This window comes from Hermetia illucens, chromosome 3 (genome assembly GCF_905115235.1).
Source record: "Hermetia illucens chromosome 3, iHerIll2.2.curated.20191125, whole genome shotgun sequence".
NCBI lineage: Eukaryota > Metazoa > Arthropoda > Insecta > Diptera > Stratiomyidae > Hermetia > Hermetia illucens.
In genome coordinates, this window is record NC_051851.1 from 73,722,685 (window position 1) to 73,742,031 (window position 19,347).

At 40.7% G+C, this 19,347-nt stretch overlaps 1 protein-coding gene across 3 annotated transcripts; it reads left to right on the top strand.

Moving 5' to 3' along the window:
• The first annotated feature begins 243 nt into the window (after nucleotides 1-243).
• Nucleotides 244-17,856, top strand: LOC119650564 (serine-arginine protein 55). 3 transcript variants are annotated; one of them, XM_038053369.1, is made up of 10 exons: nucleotides 245-417; nucleotides 623-748; nucleotides 845-915; nucleotides 1,109-1,213; nucleotides 10,209-10,305; nucleotides 13,020-13,093; nucleotides 13,158-13,355; nucleotides 13,422-13,529; nucleotides 16,815-16,961; nucleotides 17,027-17,856. In XM_038053369.1, the coding sequence occupies exons 2-10, from the start codon at nucleotides 623-625 to the stop codon at nucleotides 17,124-17,126; spliced, it is 1,026 nt and encodes a 341-aa protein (XP_037909297.1). In that variant the 5' UTR covers nucleotides 245-417; the 3' UTR covers nucleotides 17,127-17,856. The 3 variants fall into 3 exon arrangements, with proteins under 3 accessions (XP_037909300.1, XP_037909297.1, XP_037909298.1); XM_038053370.1 differs by having other exon boundaries at nucleotides 246-417; nucleotides 10,224-10,305; XM_038053372.1 differs by lacking the exons at nucleotides 13,020-13,093; nucleotides 13,158-13,355; nucleotides 13,422-13,529; nucleotides 16,815-16,961; nucleotides 17,027-17,856 and adding an exon at nucleotides 11,260-12,399 and having other exon boundaries at nucleotides 244-417; nucleotides 10,224-10,305.
• The last annotated feature ends 1,491 nt before the right edge of the window (nucleotides 17,857-19,347 follow it).

Genomic DNA, 19,347 nt, shown 5'->3' on the forward strand with positions numbered 1-19,347 from the left:
AATATTCATAATTCATTCCAAGCATTTCCTTTCTTCGACCATCATAAAAAGAAAAAGACATATCAAATGCTATTAATTTCAAAATAAACAATCGGTTCAAGAACGCCTCGAAGGAGTCCGCTAATTCCTAACGTAAACATTTTCATTTTCTTCATTCCCGCCAAAAGCAGGCGCCTGAAGTTAGTAGCAAGTCTTCTTATCATACTAAACATCGTTATATGTTATGTTCCATAATTCCCGTGTTCCACCCTCATTTCCGCTTGTACTTTCGTGGTGAGTTCAACAGCGGCTTTTTAGTGGCTTGTGAAAATTCAATATATCTGTGAAAGTAGCGCGAGTTTATCAAAAAAGTTGTTATTAAACAGTGCGCGGAGTGACGTGCAATAGAATAAACGAGTAAAACGGGCAGATTTAACGGTGAGTACCGAAGAATTTCATAAAAATTACCAGCCACTCGATCGAACATGTCTGCAATGCGGCGTATAATATGGCTGATGGCGGAGTCGCCATATTTGTGAAAATATTTTCCAAGTTTTTTTTTGCAATAGCTTACGTTGCAGAAATGTTAATTGATATTTTATAAAAGAAGTGTTAAAAGTTTATTTTCCGTTTTTCTATCAAGATGGTTGGATCTAGAGTTTACGTCGGCGGCTTGCCGTACGGAGTACGTGAACGTGACTTGGAGCGGTTTTTCAAAGGTTATGGACGCACCCGAGATATTTTGATAAAGAATGGTTATGGGTTCGTGGTAAGTGGCACTTTCCTTATCTCGCCCGGTTGCTTTTACAGCCAAGTGTTTTTGCTCGGTTTGAGAAGTGAGCTAACCAAGAAAATTCTTTTCCAGGAGTTCGAAGACTATCGCGACGCAGACGATGCGGTGTACGAGCTGAACGGGAAGGAGCTGCTGGGAGAAAGGTAGTTTTACAAGTTTTTGGAATATTAAGATTTTCGGGCAAACCAAATATGGAGTTATGGCCAAATTGTGGTTTAATGGGAATTTATAGATGTGGCCCATTCGCTTATCGCTCAAATGGCCTTTAGTTTACGCACACCAGTAGCTTATCCAGCGAATGTTCGATGGCTAACACGTTAATTATGTTGTTTGCAGGGTCGTTGTGGAGCCGGCAAGGGGCCAAGCGCGCGGGAGTCATCGCGACAGATATGACGATCGATACGGCGGCAGACGCGGGGGCGGTGGACGTTACAATGACAAGTGAGTAGAAATTCCATCAGGCTTAATTCTTGTCGTCGACCAAGTGCACTTTATTCGATTTGTATGGTTTCTACGATATTGCTGAGGACAAAAGTAATTCAGAATCTTATTTGAGATGCGGCGGAATTACTTGTTTGCAAATAGAGTGAGTCACGGTCGGAAACATTGGGGCAATGGACTCTGGAGTGGTCGGCGGCCACGTTGATGTGTTCTCGCTTTGCAGTAGTTTAAGATTCAAAGTAAACAACTAAATTCGAAGAATTTACGATAGGAGTTGCTAAAGATTTCGAGTTTTGAGTGTGAGACGTATGAACTGGTCGCAAACAGTGTTTTACAGATTGCTAAGGGTTTAACAGTGCTGGAACAAATTTGGGAGTAGTGATTAACTAGGAATTGTGTAGCATTTCCAGTTGTACAAATACGTCCCCTTCAGTGTTTTATCTTCCTCTATCAGAATATAAAACAATGAAAAAGGGGCAGTTGGACTCCGAAATACGTATTTATATATATTACCAAATATTTTCTAGCCAATAAAAACGAAAAATATCTTCCAAGGCAATCTTTCACTTTAAGACTTCGGCTAACAAACTACCTCCTAATTCAAACCAGTGATCACTCTTGGTTTTGACCTCGCGTTTCGACAATTAGTCGGCTTTTTTTGTTGACGAACTTGTGGTAGAGTTGCTTCTCATAGGTACCCAGGAATGCAATACGAATTGCAAGGGCCGTCCCACACTAAGCTTAAGAATTCCTCGCAGGATTCTCTTCTCGAAAGTTATTTGCTAAGAACCGGACGTCTACACATCATCATCAACGGCGCAACAACCAGTATCCGGTCTAGGCCTGCCTTAATAAGGAACTCCAGACATCCCGGTTTTGCGCCGAGGTCCACCAATTCGATATCCCTAACAGCTGTCTGACGTCCTGGCCCACGCCATCGCTCCATCTTAGGCAGGGTCTGCCTCGTCTTCTTTTCCTACCATAGATATTGCCCTTATAGACTTTCCGGGTGGGATCATCTTCATCCATACGGATTAAGTGACCCGCCCACCGTAACCTATTGAGAGGGATTTTATCCACAACCGGACGGTCATGGTATCGCTCATAGATTTCGTCATTGTGTAGGCTACGGAATCGTCCATTCTCATGTAGGGGGCCAAAAATTCTTCGGAGGATTCTTCTCTCGAACGCGGCCTAGAGTTCGCAATTTTTCTTGCTAAGAACCTAAGTTTCCGAGGAATACATGAGGACTGGCAAGATCATAGTCTTGTACAGTAAGAGCTTTGACCCTATGGTGAGATGTTTCGAGCGGAACAGTTTTTGTAAGCTGAAATAGGCTGTTGGCTGACTATACATCCGATACATCATAACTGACAATATTACCACCTTGTACAGGAGAAACTGGCTTTATGGTGATACATTTTGACTGGAACAGTTGTAATCTGAAGTTTTTTTCCTTTATAGCTGTTGTGGTTGTGATTTTCGATCCATGTGGGATTTCTAATAATTTTTTAAAGTTGTAATTTCCTATAATCATTGTTTTCAGTTGGCGATACTATTTGATATTTTTGATGCTGTGTTGCCACCATATATTTCATCCTGCTCTTATTAATATTCAGACCAAGATCTCGCGCCGCCTACTTGATCTGAATGACGGCAGCTGTAAATCTCAGGTTGTTCTTCCCAATATGTCCACAGTTGGGTGGGTTTTCAGAGGATAGTGGCTCTGGCGTTTACATAAGTGCCGATGGATTACCTTTTCCAAGGCTAGGATTAAGCAAATGTATTATAGAACATCCCCTTGTTTTATACAGTTGTTGATGGTGAACGAGAGTGATACCGGATCTGACCTCGTACTTAGGTAAGAATCAGTCTAGTCAGACTTAACTTTGTTGGGATATGGAGATGCTGATTGATTACCTTATTCCAACAGTTCTTCCATCGATTGCCTCAAAGATCTGGTCTCTTGTTGATTTGTGGAGTAGAACCTCTGGTCGATGATGGTCTGGCACTATGGGTTTTTGCGGATAATATAGTTGGTACTCAGCAACGTGATATCTCTATAATGCAGCACTACGTGATATAATCTTTTTAAGGTTTTTTTTTACACAAAAATCGGTTTACTGTCTGTTCGTCACCCGCATGTTCCTCGGAGACGGTTGCAGCTGTTCACACCAAATTTGGTGGAAAGGTACACAATTCTACATTGAATTTAAGGGAGGGGGTCTCCAAACCTGCAAACGAGTGGTGTAATTTTTTTTATTAAATATAGTCATGCGGGATATCAAATGAAAGGTCCTATTTAGTACTTTCCAAAGCCTTAGTTTTGACATTTATTGGAAAGGTGGGGAATGCGGGGGTCGAAGGTGGTCATTTCTTTAACGGACCCTCAGAAAATATCCAACCGAAATATCTGAATAAAATCAAGAGGCTGCCATTGTATTGTACCTAGGCTCCGAAATATTCTTACCGATATCTATTCAAATAAAGTTAATAATATATTACTGTAATTCTCTGTAAGATCATTCTAACACTTTGAAACTTGGCAACATAGATCATGATCCTACCAAGTGTGGTGGAAATCGCAGTGCTCACCTGATTCGAGCACTGTCAACGAACCTAAAGATCCAAGTCACAATCGTTTCATACGACACTATTAGTTGAATATTCCATAGTCCACTATTAATCGGAGTTTTATGTAAGCCATATGGTCCGACCTATCGCCTGAATACGTTCCTCGTCCGTATCCGCTTGTTAAAATCTCCCAAGTAATATTTCGATATCATACCCGGGACAGGCTTCGAGAGTTCACTCTACTGCCTCGTAGACTCTGCAGTCTCCTCTGTAGAGTGGTGGTGTCTGCTGGATGGCCATTATTATATATAGTGTAGTGGCTTTTCTCAAGTAAATCGGTATCTATCCAGTGCATCACTTGTAATGTTGTGGCAGGGTATCGGCTAGCTTCTTGGCAGCTCCTCTACAGGGAGCGCACGGTTCCTTGAGACAATGCGCAAACAGTGTCTGTTTTCATTGCCGAGTGGTTGGATAATCCGTCCATTCCGAGGCTCCTTTTATGATTTCGTAACAATTGTTTCCGTGCAGGGTTGTCAGGTCTATTCCCAGCATCAAGCTGGAGGATCAGTTTTGGTGCACCTCGTCCCGCTTTTAGGTGCGGAAGATTGGCCTTCATCCTTCTCTGTTGGCAGTTTATCATTCAGAAAGAACTCGCAATTATTGCTGTGTTCAGCAGGCGTTTCCCAAGTTCCATCCTGGGGGGATTTTTCACATCATTTCATAAATTCTCATTCGGATTAAGATCCGGTGATTAAGAGGGCCATGACAATAAAGAAATTTTATTTTCTTTAAAAAATGTTTTCGATTTACCCGAAGTATGTTTAGTATCATTATTTTGCTGAAAGACCCATTCTAACGGCATATTAACCTGAGGAAAGGGGGGTGACATCACATTCTCAAGAATGTTGACATATCCCTCTTGGTTGGAGTTCTCATTAATCCAGTAAATTAGCCACCTCCATGTTTCAGGATACTTTGTACATTTTGGAGCTAATTCTTTATTTGATGATCTTCAAACGTTACGCCTATCATCAGAACTAATTAAATTTATTTTGTTCTGATCGCTCCATAAAGTCTTCCTCCCTTTCTTAATATTATCTTAATCGTTTTGTGGCTTTTTGCAAATTCCAACCTCTTTCTGATATTATCTTTTCTTAAAAGGCGGACACTTCTTAGTAACTCTCTGCCATTCAAATTATTTTCCCGTAGCCTCCTTTTTTCGAGGAAGTTTTAAGGCCGGTAATGTCACGAACGTAAATTAGAGATCTGTCTTGAATTTTCTGTGCTTAACGGAAGTTTAACTAAACAATCGGAGAATATTTCACGATGTGCATATTGGACAGTAACATTCAATTCTCATTGAGGGATTTTAAGTACATTCGCCACATATGCATATTATAGTTCCGGCTTAAGACCACTTTGCGTCATCTATCTGGAACTCGACAATCTCAGCAATATTTCGTTGCGATTTACCTCCATCTCGCAAAGTTATTATCTTTATTCTTTCGCTAAATGTACACTGCGGTCCGCGACCCATTTTTACTAAATTTTCTGTCTAATAAATACACATAAATTCATCATCGTAAATAAGTAGCAACTTTACCTCTACTTGAAGTTCAAGATTTACACTAATTATGGCTCTATTAGTACGTCCAGGCTGACTTTGCACTGACACATGTGGTACTGTATGGTTGAGAGAGAACTGAATAAGTTTTTGCGGTAGTTCTCTAATTTTAGATTTGTTATGCATTTCTCAAATTTCACAATAGATGCCGACATCGAGCTTTTCAAGTTTTGAAATAAAACTGAACTTATATTTTGAAATCAAGGTGGCTCCCTTTGATCTCCTTGTTTGTTTGGGATGAGCATAATATTTTTTTTCTGTAAAATTGAACCTTTGTGGAAAAATGATTGCAATACGATTATTCAAAATGTTGCCCATCGTTAGCCATTATTTCTCTCCCATCTGTCTAGTAGCATACGGATTCCGCGTGAAAAGGGCTCCTCGGTTTTTGATGTAACTCACGAATGGACCCATTTTTAAGGCTTTGTGTAAACACAAAACCTTATTAAAATCGGCTTACTGTCTGTCCGTCACACGCATTTTTCTCGGAGACGGTTATAGCGATTGACACCAAAAGAGGGGTGTAAATTTTTTTTTCATCAAATATCATGTAGGGTATCAAATTAGGTTTCCGTTAGTACTTTTCGAAGCCGGTCTTAGTTTTGACATTTGTTGAAAAGGTGGGGGGTTGAAAGTGATCATTTTTTTTAACGGACCCATTCTCAGAAATGCCCAACCGTAAAATCTGAAAAAAGAATCAGGGGGCTGCCACTATATGGTGCCTCCGAAATACCCTCCATACCAATACCTGTTCAAATAAAGCTAATAATAGTGCATTACTGTAATTTTAAGTAATTGGCAGGAAAACCCGCATTAAGTTCACGCTAGAATCACAAAATGCAGCAATATAGGCTACAGTATAGAGCATGATTCTGCCAAATTTGGTGAAGATCGTACTAATACTAACAAAGTTATACTAGATCAAAACTGCCGCTTCTCTGCAAATTCAAGATTATGAATGTCAATATCACTTGAAAGTGGAAATTTTCACATAATATATGCATATTTTACGTGCTACATGCTAATGGGACAAATGCACACTCAAATCTCTTTATAAAAGAAATACACAAAACCTTTCATACCTGAAGCGTCTAGATTCCGGATTCCCGATTTGTTTGATTTCCTGGCAAAAACGAAAGTGTTGTTCTGGCAGGTCATGCGTTATTGATCGGAAATGGTGGTAATCCGAAGTAGCAATGTCTGGGCTGTATAGTGAGTGGTGTAGCACACAACAGTTCAACGCTTCTAACTTTTCCTTGACAGATTTTGCAACATGTGATCAAACATTATCTTGGGAAGTCATCTTAGTATGTCTTTTGGAGTATTCTGGTTGTTTTATTATCAATTGATGGTACCACTCCGTGATGGTTTCGTTCGGATGGATCAGTTCATAGTACACGGCGCACTTCTGCACCGGATGCAGGTCATAAGCTTCTATCCGTGAATATTATTCGGCTGTGCCGTCGATGTTGATGCGTATACAGGGTAATCATATGATTTTTTCGCTTCGGGTTGTAGCGGATCTACTTTTCATCGACAGTGACGATACGAAGCAAAACGTCCTTTCTTTTTTGTCGAGGAAGCTGCTCATGGAAAAACACATTTCAATGTCTTTTGGTTCCAGTTCGTATCACACCCAATTCCCTTTTAGATCATTCCCAATGCTTGCAAACGTACGGAAATGGCTAGTTGGGTTACTCCTAATCAGTTCACAAGTTCCTGGGTTTGACACGAATCTTCATCTAATAGTCTTTCCAATTCGGTGTCTTAAACTTTTTTTGGCTATCCAGGACGTTTCTTCCCTTCAATCAGTCAAACTCATCATTTTTAAAGTGTAGAAGCCAGTACCACACGTTTGTTGCAATTTAAATATATATTTTGAATTCTTGATTATCATCACATAAAGTGAAATTCAATTTCAAGGTCTACCTTTTACTCCGCAGCCGCAATTGTTAGTAGGTATACATATAATTTCCAAAATGACTAGGCGTCACTTCAATATCAGATTTCCTTACCAAAATTTAATGCTTACAACAATCCAATGCCAAGTTGAAATTTGAAGTCCGGAAATTTGTCCCTTCGATGGCAAACCGAGAGGAGTTTAAAGCAGAATCCCTAATTATCACAGTAATTAATAAAATTAAATGAATCCACAGCTTCCTTAAAAGTTTTCAAGATATCAAAAGGGGCACCGCTAAAACCGTCTTTGGAGACAATTAAAACATGACCGTGGTAAGACTAGCCGTTCGTTGTCCTTTCTGGATACAACTTTAATTAGAGTCTCCTGTCTACCCCCACTTGGGACAAATTAAGTATGTCTGCCGGACTTAGGAGTGCTGGAGCGTTGTTGCCTTTTCAATTTATTATCTTTTTTCCCTTAATTTGTGAGTCCTTTGATGTTAAAGTTGACCCACTTCCTCATCCTTTCTGTGGCATGTTGAACCCAGTGGAATATACTTTTTGCGAATAATTTTAAGCTCAAGCTCATGTTCATCGCATTTGAAGTTTCTACCCTCACGCACCTAGCTTCCGATAATTCCGCACAGAAAATGTTTCGCTGTTGTCCCAAACCTTGAATGTGAATTGATGATGATGTGTGATTCTTAAATCGATGAGTTGTACGAGCCACGCTCGATGGTGGTAATTCATCGTATCGCTCTAACATGCTGATACAGCCGGAAATTAGATTTCACTGATTACCATCGAGATGTATATGGCCTCATCCTGCTGACTTGTGGGTAAAACTCCACGAATGGTGGGGTTGCTCTCTGTATTTCTAGAGTTCACAGGCCAATTCTCTAAGAATTTGGCCCCTGTTCAGCGCATTTCTTGAACGCAGTGACATCAGCCTTGTATTGAGGCGGTGTCAGCTAACTGGTGAGCAGCAGAAATTGTGCGAATCGTTTGTTTCTTGGTTCCATAATTGTGTAGTCTAATCCGAAGTTCCTTCCGTGGCTTTGTAACGAGTAGTCCTAGTTTTGACAACAAAGCTGTTGATTGAACAGACGTTTCCCACGTTTTTTGCTGGAACCTGTGTTACTCTTTGATTGAGATGGGCTCATGAGTGAGTCGACCCAATTTTGCTACTTAGTCCATTGATGTAAGTGAATTGACGACGTTGAACCGCCTCAGAAAATTCGACGGTATCGAACCGCCTCAATTGATGCGACAGCACGTTAGCACAATCTCAACGGCACAATAAGCACGCTTCACTTCTGACTCAGCGATATGCGAGTCGATTCAATTGGTGAGGAGATACTGGATGGCTTGTTGATTCGGTGTATGTACTGCGTATACTGGATACATTTGTTTTGCAATTGTAGCCAATATGGGTATTGTATGTATATATGTAGGTAGGAATATTTGCGAGGCAATCTTGTATGTTTCCCCACTATAGATTATATTGGGTTGGGGAAAAAGAGGGAAGAGAAAATCTCCTATGCCGCGTCAAAGATGGAGTCCACCAAGCAAGAAATTAGTCATATTTTACGCTTTTACTACCTGAGAGGTAAAAATGCAACGAAGGCGGCCGAAAAAATTTGTGAAGTTGATGGGCCCGATACTGTAACGATTCGCAAAGCACAGCGTTGGTTCGATCGATTTCGTTCTGGTGTAGTGGATGTCGAAGATACACCCCATACTGGTAAGCCAATCGTCGTAGAAACCGATGAAATCGTCGAAATCATCCAAGTTGACCGGCATGTGAGCACTCGCTTGATTGGTTAGGAACTGGGTACAGACCATAAAACCGTTTGGAATCATTTGCTGAAGATTGGATTCCAAAAAGCTGGATGTTTGTGTGCCTCACCAGTTGAAGCAAAAAATCTCTTGGATCGAATCAACGCCTGCGATGCTCTTCGGAAACGGAACGAATTCGACCCATTGTTGAAGTGGATGGTGACTGGTGATGAAAAGTGGATCACGTACGACAACCTCAAACGAAAAATATCATGGTCGAAGCGCGGCGAGCCGGCCCAAACCACCGCCAAGCCCGGATTGAGAGCCAGGAAGATTTTGCTGTTTTTGGTGGGATTGGAAGGGAATCGTCAACTATAGCCCGACCCTCAATTCGGTCCTCTACTGTGAGCAGCTCGACCGTTTAAAGCAGGCGATTTGACCAGGAGCGACCAGAATTGGTCAATAGGAATGGTTTTATGTTGCGCCAGGACAATGCTCGGCCTCACATCTTTGATGACCCGCCAGAAGCTACGGGAGCTCGGATGGAATGTCCTATCGCACCCACCGTCCGGACCTGGCACCAAGTGATTACCATCTCTTCCGGTCCATGCAAAACGCTCTTGGTGCTACTAAGTTGGCCTCAAAAGAGGCTTGCGAAAATTGGCTGTCTGGGTTTTTTGCAAATATGGAGAGGGGGTTTTATAAGGGGGGGATAATGAAGTTGCCTTCTAGATGGCAACAAGTTTGCGAATATTTGACTTAAATCGGATAATTCTAAGTATGTTAAATAGAGCGTCAAATTTCGATCACAAATACGATATTTCTTTTTATCCAACCCGATATAAATGCGGTCCGCTAGGTCGAACTGTTCAGATAGGATTAAAATATGTCCGTATGGTCTTACTAGTTAGAGCGCTAGACTGTCTGAGGTCGCGCTGTAAATCTCACCGGTGGCAGTAAGAGTTAAACTAAACCACACCAGACAAAACTAGTTTATAAAGCATCATCTTGAAACCATACAATGTATTAAGTTCAATGAATTTTAGTATAGTGATGCCGTTAGAATAAGACCAACAGCTGACACCGGTCAGAAAAATTCGAAGTTTTCGAATAAAATAGATCCAAAAATTCCAGATCCTCCTCCAGATATGGGCCACCGCTACGAACTGAATATCGTTTGATTGTGGAGAACTTATCGAGCCGAGTCAGCTGGCAGGTATGTACTTTTTATTCATTTCTTTCATTCATTTACAGTAGGACCGTAAGCGTAACCGATGTAGTCATGCCAAATGCAATTATTTTCAAACGAAAGCATTATTTTTTTGGTTTTCACGCATGTATTTGTGGCTCAAACGTAGGATGTGGCTTGTGTGCGTATTCGATGAGTGACCACCACCTCTTCTGGACTTGAGCGTCTTGACTGATCTTTCCCCCTCAGAGATGTGTACCAAGTGCCGACCAATAAGTGCGACGAAACCAATTTCCTCTTGCAATTGCGACCGAAAAGACCACCAAAGAAACGCCTGAGACCAAACGACAAGGGTATAGGGGCGCGAGTGCCTTGGACATCTACCACCCGAGAATTGTATCTGTGATAGGGAGGCTCTGCAATCGGATAATATTTGGCCACAAATATCATGCGCTCTTAATTTTGAGTATTTTTTTAATTTTTTTAAGTAGTTCTTGCTGTTTGGAAGTAATTGTACTTGGCAGTGTATTTCGTTGAATGGTGAAAATATTGGTGTTTAGGCGCAGCCGCGTTTTGGGCTAAAATTATTGCATTTGAATATGACAAAAAACATTTCCGATTTCCATAGATGAAGGTACTAACGGACATGATTGACTTTCTATGATCATGAAAATCTTATAAATTGTATAAATGTTCTAATTGTCAAATTAATTTACTTTGTTTTTGTGAATAATTTTCGGTGATGGTAAAATTCTACTCTTGCTACTTCTACTTTGTGGACTCTCTCAGCCGTGGCTATTTCAAATAAAAATGCAATGATTTTAGAGATTTTGCATGCATTTCTTCCACGAAAGTTTCACGACATTAACGTAAGAGAGTATTTAGTTTAATTTCACTAGTTAAGTAAAAACAATAAAAACAAAATCCTCTTGTAAACTACTAGAAAAATAATTTAAAGTAAATTAAATTATTTTTTCGAAGAATTGCTACCTAAAATGTGGTCGCTGACACAGACTGACTGATGTCCTTCCGATGTCACATGTGAAGCATGCGCGAGACGCTTATCAAATACAAACCAGGGAGAGGAACTGAAAACAGGCTCAGATTCAGGCTCAAGCACAGTTATAGATGGTCATGATGATGATGATGAGTGGTGGCTGCCTAAAACAAGGTTCATCAATGCAAAATCAATCAATCCAAAAGAAAGATCCTAAATTTACATCCACCATACGTCGTCGTCCACAGTTCGAACATAAAAGACGGTACGGTACTAGGCGCCGACGTGCACGAAACACATTAAATCGTGGTGGTATAGGGCTTCGCTTGCTAATCACTTACCGTAGTGCACTACTGTACTTTGCTGACGTCATACAAAACAGAATTCGATATCACTTGCATATGTAACTTTCCGAGATCAGGGATCGCGAAATTTTGCTAGTTTTGAAATGATAAAGTGAATCGGGTAAACAGATTTCTATTAGAGAAACAAATAAATTGAGAATTAAAACAAAACTAAATAACACCTATATATTTTGCATGATTCTGGGTCAGGATCCTTTTCACTTTATTGCGACTATTAACAAAAGTCATCAGAGTCCCGAAAGTCAGACGAAGCTAACCAGAATGCATGATGAAAAGGCGCGAGAGAACATTTTTGCAACCAAAAATCAAATTGTGGTCAACCAGTCTGATGTTCCTGTGTGCGTTGCAAACGTTGTGTAATAGTCATCATCCTCTTGGCATGTATCTTATCAGTCAGTCAGCGAGGCTTCTTGGTGGCACCCGCTCTAAAGAGAATTCGAGATGGCACGGTGCACAGCCTGTCTTGAAATGCGCTGCGTGCGGACATCATCTCTTGTGTGTGCGTGAGGTGGCGAAGAGCGTCCCAGGCTCAAGGCTCTTCCGGTCCAGCCCCCAGTGAGGTGTACGCAGGCCATGTGGCTACTTGGCGACAAATGAACGATAAACAAACTATTAGATCCTAAAATATGCAAACCTAAAGTCCCCTAAGTCAAATGAGAGTTTATTACAAACGCTTTGTCTTCCCTGAAGCGTTTCTGGTTGGTGGTCACATACAAGACGAGAGCGTAAAACAGGTTTTGATTCGCAAGACGTTCTAATGTAAGGAAAAGTATATTTTATTCTTCGTAAACATTTTTTGAATTTTATTTTGCAAAACAAATCGTGTGCGAAGAGAACGCCTATGGAAAAACTACTGCAGATCAGCCGAGAGTACTGCAAATATCGTTTTCAGGGACTTTGAGGGAGGAACTATACGTCCGCACATCGTCCATACTCAATCGTTCTTACAAACGCTGATGGGCCCCCGTCTCCTCTAATCCAATTGTCGAATGGTTCGTACCGCACTAAGGATTGTCACGGAGCGATGTGATAGTGACAGTCGCCAAAGCAATTGCAAATCCAAAGGGCTGTGTCGGCATCGTCGTCGTAGTGGTACTCGTCGTCCCTTTTGAGAGTCGTTGGTCAGTCGCACAGGGTGGTTTGGTCGTCACGGTCTGCCTGCTGCACGTTAGGTCATCACGGAGTATGGGAAGATCCTCAAAGTTCGATCAGTTTTAAATTCTTTTATTTTTTGATTTGTCAGTGTAGCTCTTATTTGATATTACGATAATCTCGGCGCAGTATTTTTTCCTGAAGCAAACGAAAAATATGGGATAATATATTCTTGGGTAGATGTTGCAAAAAAAATCATTAAATTATGTTTTCTATTGGGCCATTAGGATTTGAAAGATTATATGCGTCAAGCCGGAGAAGTTACGTATGCGGATGCACACAAGCAAAGGCGAAATGAAGGGTAAGACATAATTGTAGCTCACAATGTGTCGATCTTGTTAATATGTTTTCCTTTCATTTTCCAGCGTCGTCGAGTTCGCCTCTTTGTCCGATATGAAAACAGCCATCGAGAAGTTGGATGATACTGAATTGAATGGCCGACGCATTCGTTTGGTTGAAGATCGCCGCAGTGGGGGAGGACGCCGAAGTGGTGGGCGCGGACGATCTCGTTCGTCAAGCTCGCGGTCACGTTCCCGATCACCTCGTAGGCGATCACGTTCAAGGTACTTTTTTACAGAAATTATTTTCGTTAAAAGAATTGGTCTATATAAAATATTTAAAACTTTCAGGTCTCATCGTTCAAGTAGATCTCGTTCAAAGTCCCGCAGCCGGTCAAAGTCACATGGCCGCTCCAAATCAAAGTCGCCAGTCAAATCTCGCTCCAGATCACATTCAAAGTAAGTATTGTTCGTCTATGTGCTAATTGGAAATGGGTTTTCCATTGAGTCTCAAATGTTGTTTTGTAGTTGCTTGCTACATAGTGTCAGTACAAAAAATCCAGGGAAATACCGAGCAATTTTCACTTTCCCGGCGAAATGTTTTTTGGGGGGGGAGGGGCAAACATTCTTCGCTGTAACCGCGGCAATCAGGTCACAAGAAAGCATTTTACAATAATCACAATCATGGCAATTGTGACTCACTGTGATTGGGAAGCTTTCTTAAAAAGCAGTTAATCTCGTTCTGCTGGGCCCGGTTGAACATCTGCGATTGGTTGCCCACTGGTTCCCTCGGGATTCTTTTCGTGCCACTGAGGATGCAAGCAAGCCCCCTTCATGGATGACAGCCTCCTTCTATTTAAGTAAACATCTACCTCGTCAAGATCATCATAGCCTCACTTTTCTTTAAGATAATTTCTGATTCCTCCATAACTAAACAATGTTTGTATCTAGGTATTCATTTGCTAAGCCGCTAAGCCATTCCTGCTTTGCGGCATTTAGTGCGGTAAAAGCATGATGTTAGACAAGGTGTGTCTCTCATTGGCGGGTTAGTTTTAAAATATAATATTAAATGAAATCTGGGGATTTGAATCGAGAACAATCCTAACATAGTGTAATGTTGCACGTTTATCTACGGAGTAGGTGTTCTGGGCCTTTATTACAGTATCTCAACTATATTACTTCACAGCAGCAGCGATTGTATCTTTAAACTCGTCAAGCCATTTACTTCCTGTGTTATGGATATCGTTCTATCCCACATATTGGGTTGGGGGAAAAGTAATGTCGTATTTGTGATCGAATTTTAACGCTTTAACATACTTAGAATTATCCGATTTAAGTCAAATATGCGCTGTTTTGTTGGCAAACTTATTGCCATTTAGAAGGCAACTCCATTATCCCCCTCTTATGTTGCATTTTTACCTCTCAGGTAGTGAACATGTAAAATATGATGAATTTCTTCTTACTGGACTCCATCTTTGATGCGCTATAACTTGAGACTGAAACGGACGATCATAAAACTGTCAAAGAGACACCTGTAGCCCAGATTGTCTTCAATTCGCCGCATAGTATGACCCGATGCGATAAGTACACCACAAGATATGTTTAAGTGTCGCCATCTGTTGACAAAATACGACATTACTTTTTCCCCAACCTAATATTTTTGGCCTGGCGGTTTACTTTGCTCTCCTATTGGAGTCTTCAACTGCCAGTGTTTTTATTTGGTCGCAAAAGCTCATCTTCCAGCCAAGCATCATTCTAAGATATTTAACCGTTCCCGACAAGACGTGCCACTTTGAGAAATCGCTATTTTTGATGAACTTTTCCAAGTCCCATTTTTGACTGTGTTGAACAATCAAAATGTGCAGAATTCAGGGTCTCCTTTGTCTTTGCTGGTCATCGGTCAGAGCAGACAAACATTGAATGCGCCAAGAAGTAGGTTCGGTCGATGGTGAAACAGCAATTTGTGTACCATTGCAGGGATACCGTCGACTCTTGGTGATTTACGTGTTGAAAGGTGCCTAGGATCAATCCGAATGAGAAGAATAATGCCTGTTTAATACGTTTAGCATTGCGTGAACTGCCACAGATCCCCATCTACTTCGTCGTCTGCATTGCGGACTCTGCTTTTAGCTGGTCAATCTGACGAATGCCTTCTCCCAGTCGTCCGAATGCTATACCATACGGTGAATCTTATGACATTCCTTCCACTGTTCGACAATTTTCACCGTCCTCAATACATAGAAGGAATGTTTTAGCAAAAAGTTATGAATTCAGTTCGAACAGGCACATTTTGTACATCTGCTGCCGGCCATGAATTGAATACGAGTTGTAAACTTATCGCTAGCCCTGAACACCAGCTGCGCTCATTCTGATGTTTAGGCCTTTATTTCGCCTTGCTAAGGTTATGGTACGCTTACGCGATTTTGCGACATTATGGCATTTCGATTTGTCGATAGCTTCAAAATAGGCTTGCGTCTCAACATTCGATATACATACTTCCTGGATGACTCGTAAGGTTAGGAATGAGGAACAGTCGTCGCCAGATTGGGAAAAATAGCATGAGGCGATATTTTATCCATTCATTCCTTGTTTCAAGCGGTGTTTTTGTTGTTCTTCTCTCATTGTTGCCAATATTTTATCGTTTGTAGTAAATCAAAATTTAATTCACAGGATTGGCTTGTGAACTGTAAACATTGAAATTTGTCTGGACCTTAGTTTCCGGGCGGCCGAAAATCAATTTGTTGAATGAATATTTAAATAACAGAAACAACCGCTTTTACGTGCTTCGATTTTTTAATTCAATCCCTTTTTAAAAATAAGCTTTCTGACGGGAGCATTAGGAATCAACTCTGTGGTCAGGGTAACTTACCGCCCTAAGGTAAAGAAGAAAGACCCAGGGGAAGATTTCTCAGTACTTTACCATCGGGTTTTAATATCATGGTTATGAAAATCACCATATTCTGCCAATACGAAGCCCTTCGTTATGGTATCCATATAACAATAACACCTGCCAAACGTTTATTTAGGTGTAAAAACGACCAGTTTGGAACCTAGAATGTCACCACAGCTGGACTTCCCAGTGTGCTTATTAGCTGATTTGATTGTTTTGACATTTGCAATGCTGCGGCCTGGGCTGTCTTTGTAGTTAACCGAGAAAATAGCAACATAGTCCAAAGTTCATGCTAGTTTGGAAGAGGCCCTGGTAGATTTGTTCCAGCACTGAATACAAGTTGTTGTCGATGACCCCTTGAAACCAATCGGTCTTGTCTTGGCTTTACTTCTTGATCTTCTCTCCGAAAAACGGGGGCTCTGGTGAAATTTCTTCGCAGTGGAACGTTCTAACAATTCCAAAAAAGGACTTATGACTCAATTCAAGTGTCGATATCCCTAGGATCTTGGATTGCGATTTAGTGACCTAATCCCGGTGTGTTAATGCCCACAAAACGGGGTAGGGAGCTCGGGAGATTTAGCATTTGGCTCGTGAGCCTTTTCTTTTACGCAAACCGACGGCAAAGTGCTGGTGATGTGGGATAATCACCCCCTGTCTCCTAAAAGCCAATTTATTCTTTAGTAAAAATAAATCCGTTGGCTTTGTAAGTTCATAAGAAGACATTTTCTCAGTTTTTACAGGATTCCCTGGTTTTTCAATTTACTAGAACAATGGATCCAGAACGGCTTTGCCAAATAATCAACACATTGAATTAAACTTTTCTACTATAATAATCTGGTTTATTCTATCAACAGCAAATCCCGCGATGTATCTAAATCAAAGTCGAAATCCCGTTCTCGTTCGCTAAAACGTGAATCACGCTCAAGATCACGATCAGCTAAACGCGAATCAAAATCTCGCTCCCGCTCGAACTCACGAAGAGACTCGCATTCACGCTCACGGTAAGTTATTTTAGAAATCTTAAACTCCTCCCCAAATATAAAACTTCACCTTTTTCGCCCCACAGAGACCGCTCCGCGTCCGAGGACAAAGACAAGTCCCGATCGAACTCACCCAACAAAAACGGAGTCTCGCCGGATCGTAACAATGAAAGTATGGAAGATTAAACCGAACTTTTAACCCCCCAACCCTGTCCATCTGTAGCGTCCCGGGAAAGTGCTTCTCTTTGTTATGTTTCATGGCAACTGTATCAGACATTTTTAGTTGGTGCCTCACTTTTGCCAAGTTCTAGGCAATTTCAAATGTAACGCGATCGTTGCTTTTAATACAAAGCAGAGACAAGACGGATGAGGGAATGCAATTACATATATACAGGGTGGGCCGTGTTGGATTCTTTTTAAATTACATGTATGTATAAGCCTAACTTTTCGGGGCGCACTAGGGAGTTAGAGTACATTTAATTTTAACTTTAGTGATAACATCTGTAACCAAAAACAATACACATTAAAATCCAACGTGCATATGTTATATCAATTATACTGGGGAGCACTTTGAAGGATTTCATCCCCCAGATGAATTGGTCCTCATGAATTTTCTCTTCCCGTGAAGATGCAGTTATTATTAATTCCAAATGAAGATACACAGCAGTTTTATCTGCACTATTATTACCGTGAAATGCGAGAAAGGTTGGAATACCATAGGAAGATAGATCTACTTTTAGTATTTAAATAGTATGACTTGCAGAAATGGAGTTTTATATTATTGTAAAACCGTAATAAATTTTAAACACTAAGATCTGGTAGAATAAGTTTCTTTATGCTTTTCAAATCTTTACTCCTAGTGTATTGTAAATGTATGTGAAACTTGAGAGGAATAAATGGAATCTAGAAATTAGAATTCAGGAGTTTTTCTTAAAGCGCTGTATGGTAGTTTTAAGATGACGAGCCGAAGAGGCTGAAGAAAAAGAAGAAGAGGTAGTTTGAAGATGAGTAGGACGTTGGTAAATTCATTTTTGAAATTGGGATAAAATTCTGAAACTATCAAAACATTTCCGTCGCTGTTCATATAATTATGGAATTTAATGCACACAAAATTTGACCTTGAACTGTTTGTGGATCGTGGGACTATCCTGCAGGCAGTTGTCCAGGGGTCATCAGTTCCTGGCTGGATGAATTACAAATATTCTAGTAGACCGTAGAAATGTTTCCTAAATAAATCTTGAAAATCTCAAAGGAAAGGATTTTAAGATATTGCGATAACCAATTTTCAACATGCGGCATTCAAGACATAGTCTCGTTCTTGCTGTGACTTATCATCATGAATGCCGCAAGCCTTCCAACCTTAAAGCGAAATTGTTCGCGTGATATTACGTTTGAGAAAAATGGGGTCAAAAGTGAGAAAGGTATTGTCGTGTTAGAATTTTGACTCACGGCCAATCTGTTATATTCGCTCCATTCATTTTACTTAAGATCCCTATTGCTCCTTGGTATAATCTGTCGTTCTTTTAGCCAAATCACTCTGATGCCTTGCGGAAAATACGTGGCGTCGCGTGATATCCAATCGTAACTAATATTTTCCAAACAGTTAAATCTTCCGTTGAATGTATCACGGCAAGAAAAGTTTATTTAAACAACCTTTAAGTCAGGTCTGAACCAAAAGTCCGACCTGATTGAATCAGTGATCCATTGTTTCTTGCTTGCATTGCAGTTTAGGGTAGGGCAGTGGGCATACATGAATGATGTCGTTGTCCCAACATTTTTAACTTCTAAGCCAGTTTTTGAGGCTAGGAAACAAAAATGTTAGCAGCTGGGGGCCAAATCTAATGACTACGCTGAGTGGGAGAGGAATTCGAACCTCATTTCATTGATTTCAGCCATTGCAGCAATCGACGTATGCGCGGAAGCGTCGTCAGGGTGAAATAAGATTTTTTATTCACGATTCTTTCCAACACCAACTTGCTCCCACTCTTTAAGGTCCACGGACCCCTCTCCTTGGGTTAACACCCAAAGTTCAAAAATGAAAAGACGGACGAAGACGGCTTCGGTTTCTTACCAGGGCGTAGGCAACTCCTCAGACGCTCTGTGCTGGTAAGAAACCGTAGCCGTCTTCGTCCCTCTTTTTATTTTTGTTATAGGAGCTACTCAGGGATAGACTTGCTATATACGATCAGTTTGGTGTCAGTCAGGATGACAAAATCATGGCAAACTGATCGTGTGGAATGGATCTATGGACATCCCATATGAAGGCAATGCGTTTTTTGGAATTTTTTCGTAAAGAACTGGATAAAAAAGAAAGTATAGAAACAAATTTGTCACCATATAATATTAATATTTTGAGCATGCCTAATAATTTTTCCAGCTCTATATCGTAGTTCATTATTGAATTACA

What these genes read in the sequence shown, in the direction of transcription:
- LOC119650564 (XM_038053369.1), top strand. Translation starts at nt 623, where the DNA reads ATGGTTGGATCTAGAGTTTACGTCGGCGGCTTGCCGTACGGAGTACGT. An exon ending in CGAGCCGAGTCAGCTGGCAG is followed by an intron (nt 10,306 to 13,019) that starts GTATGTACTTTT and finishes TTGGGCCATTAG; the next exon opens with GATTTGAAAGATTATATGCG. An exon ending in GACTCGCATTCACGCTCACG is followed by an intron (nt 16,962 to 17,026) that starts GTAAGTTATTTT and finishes TTCGCCCCACAG; the next exon opens with AGACCGCTCCGCGTCCGAGG.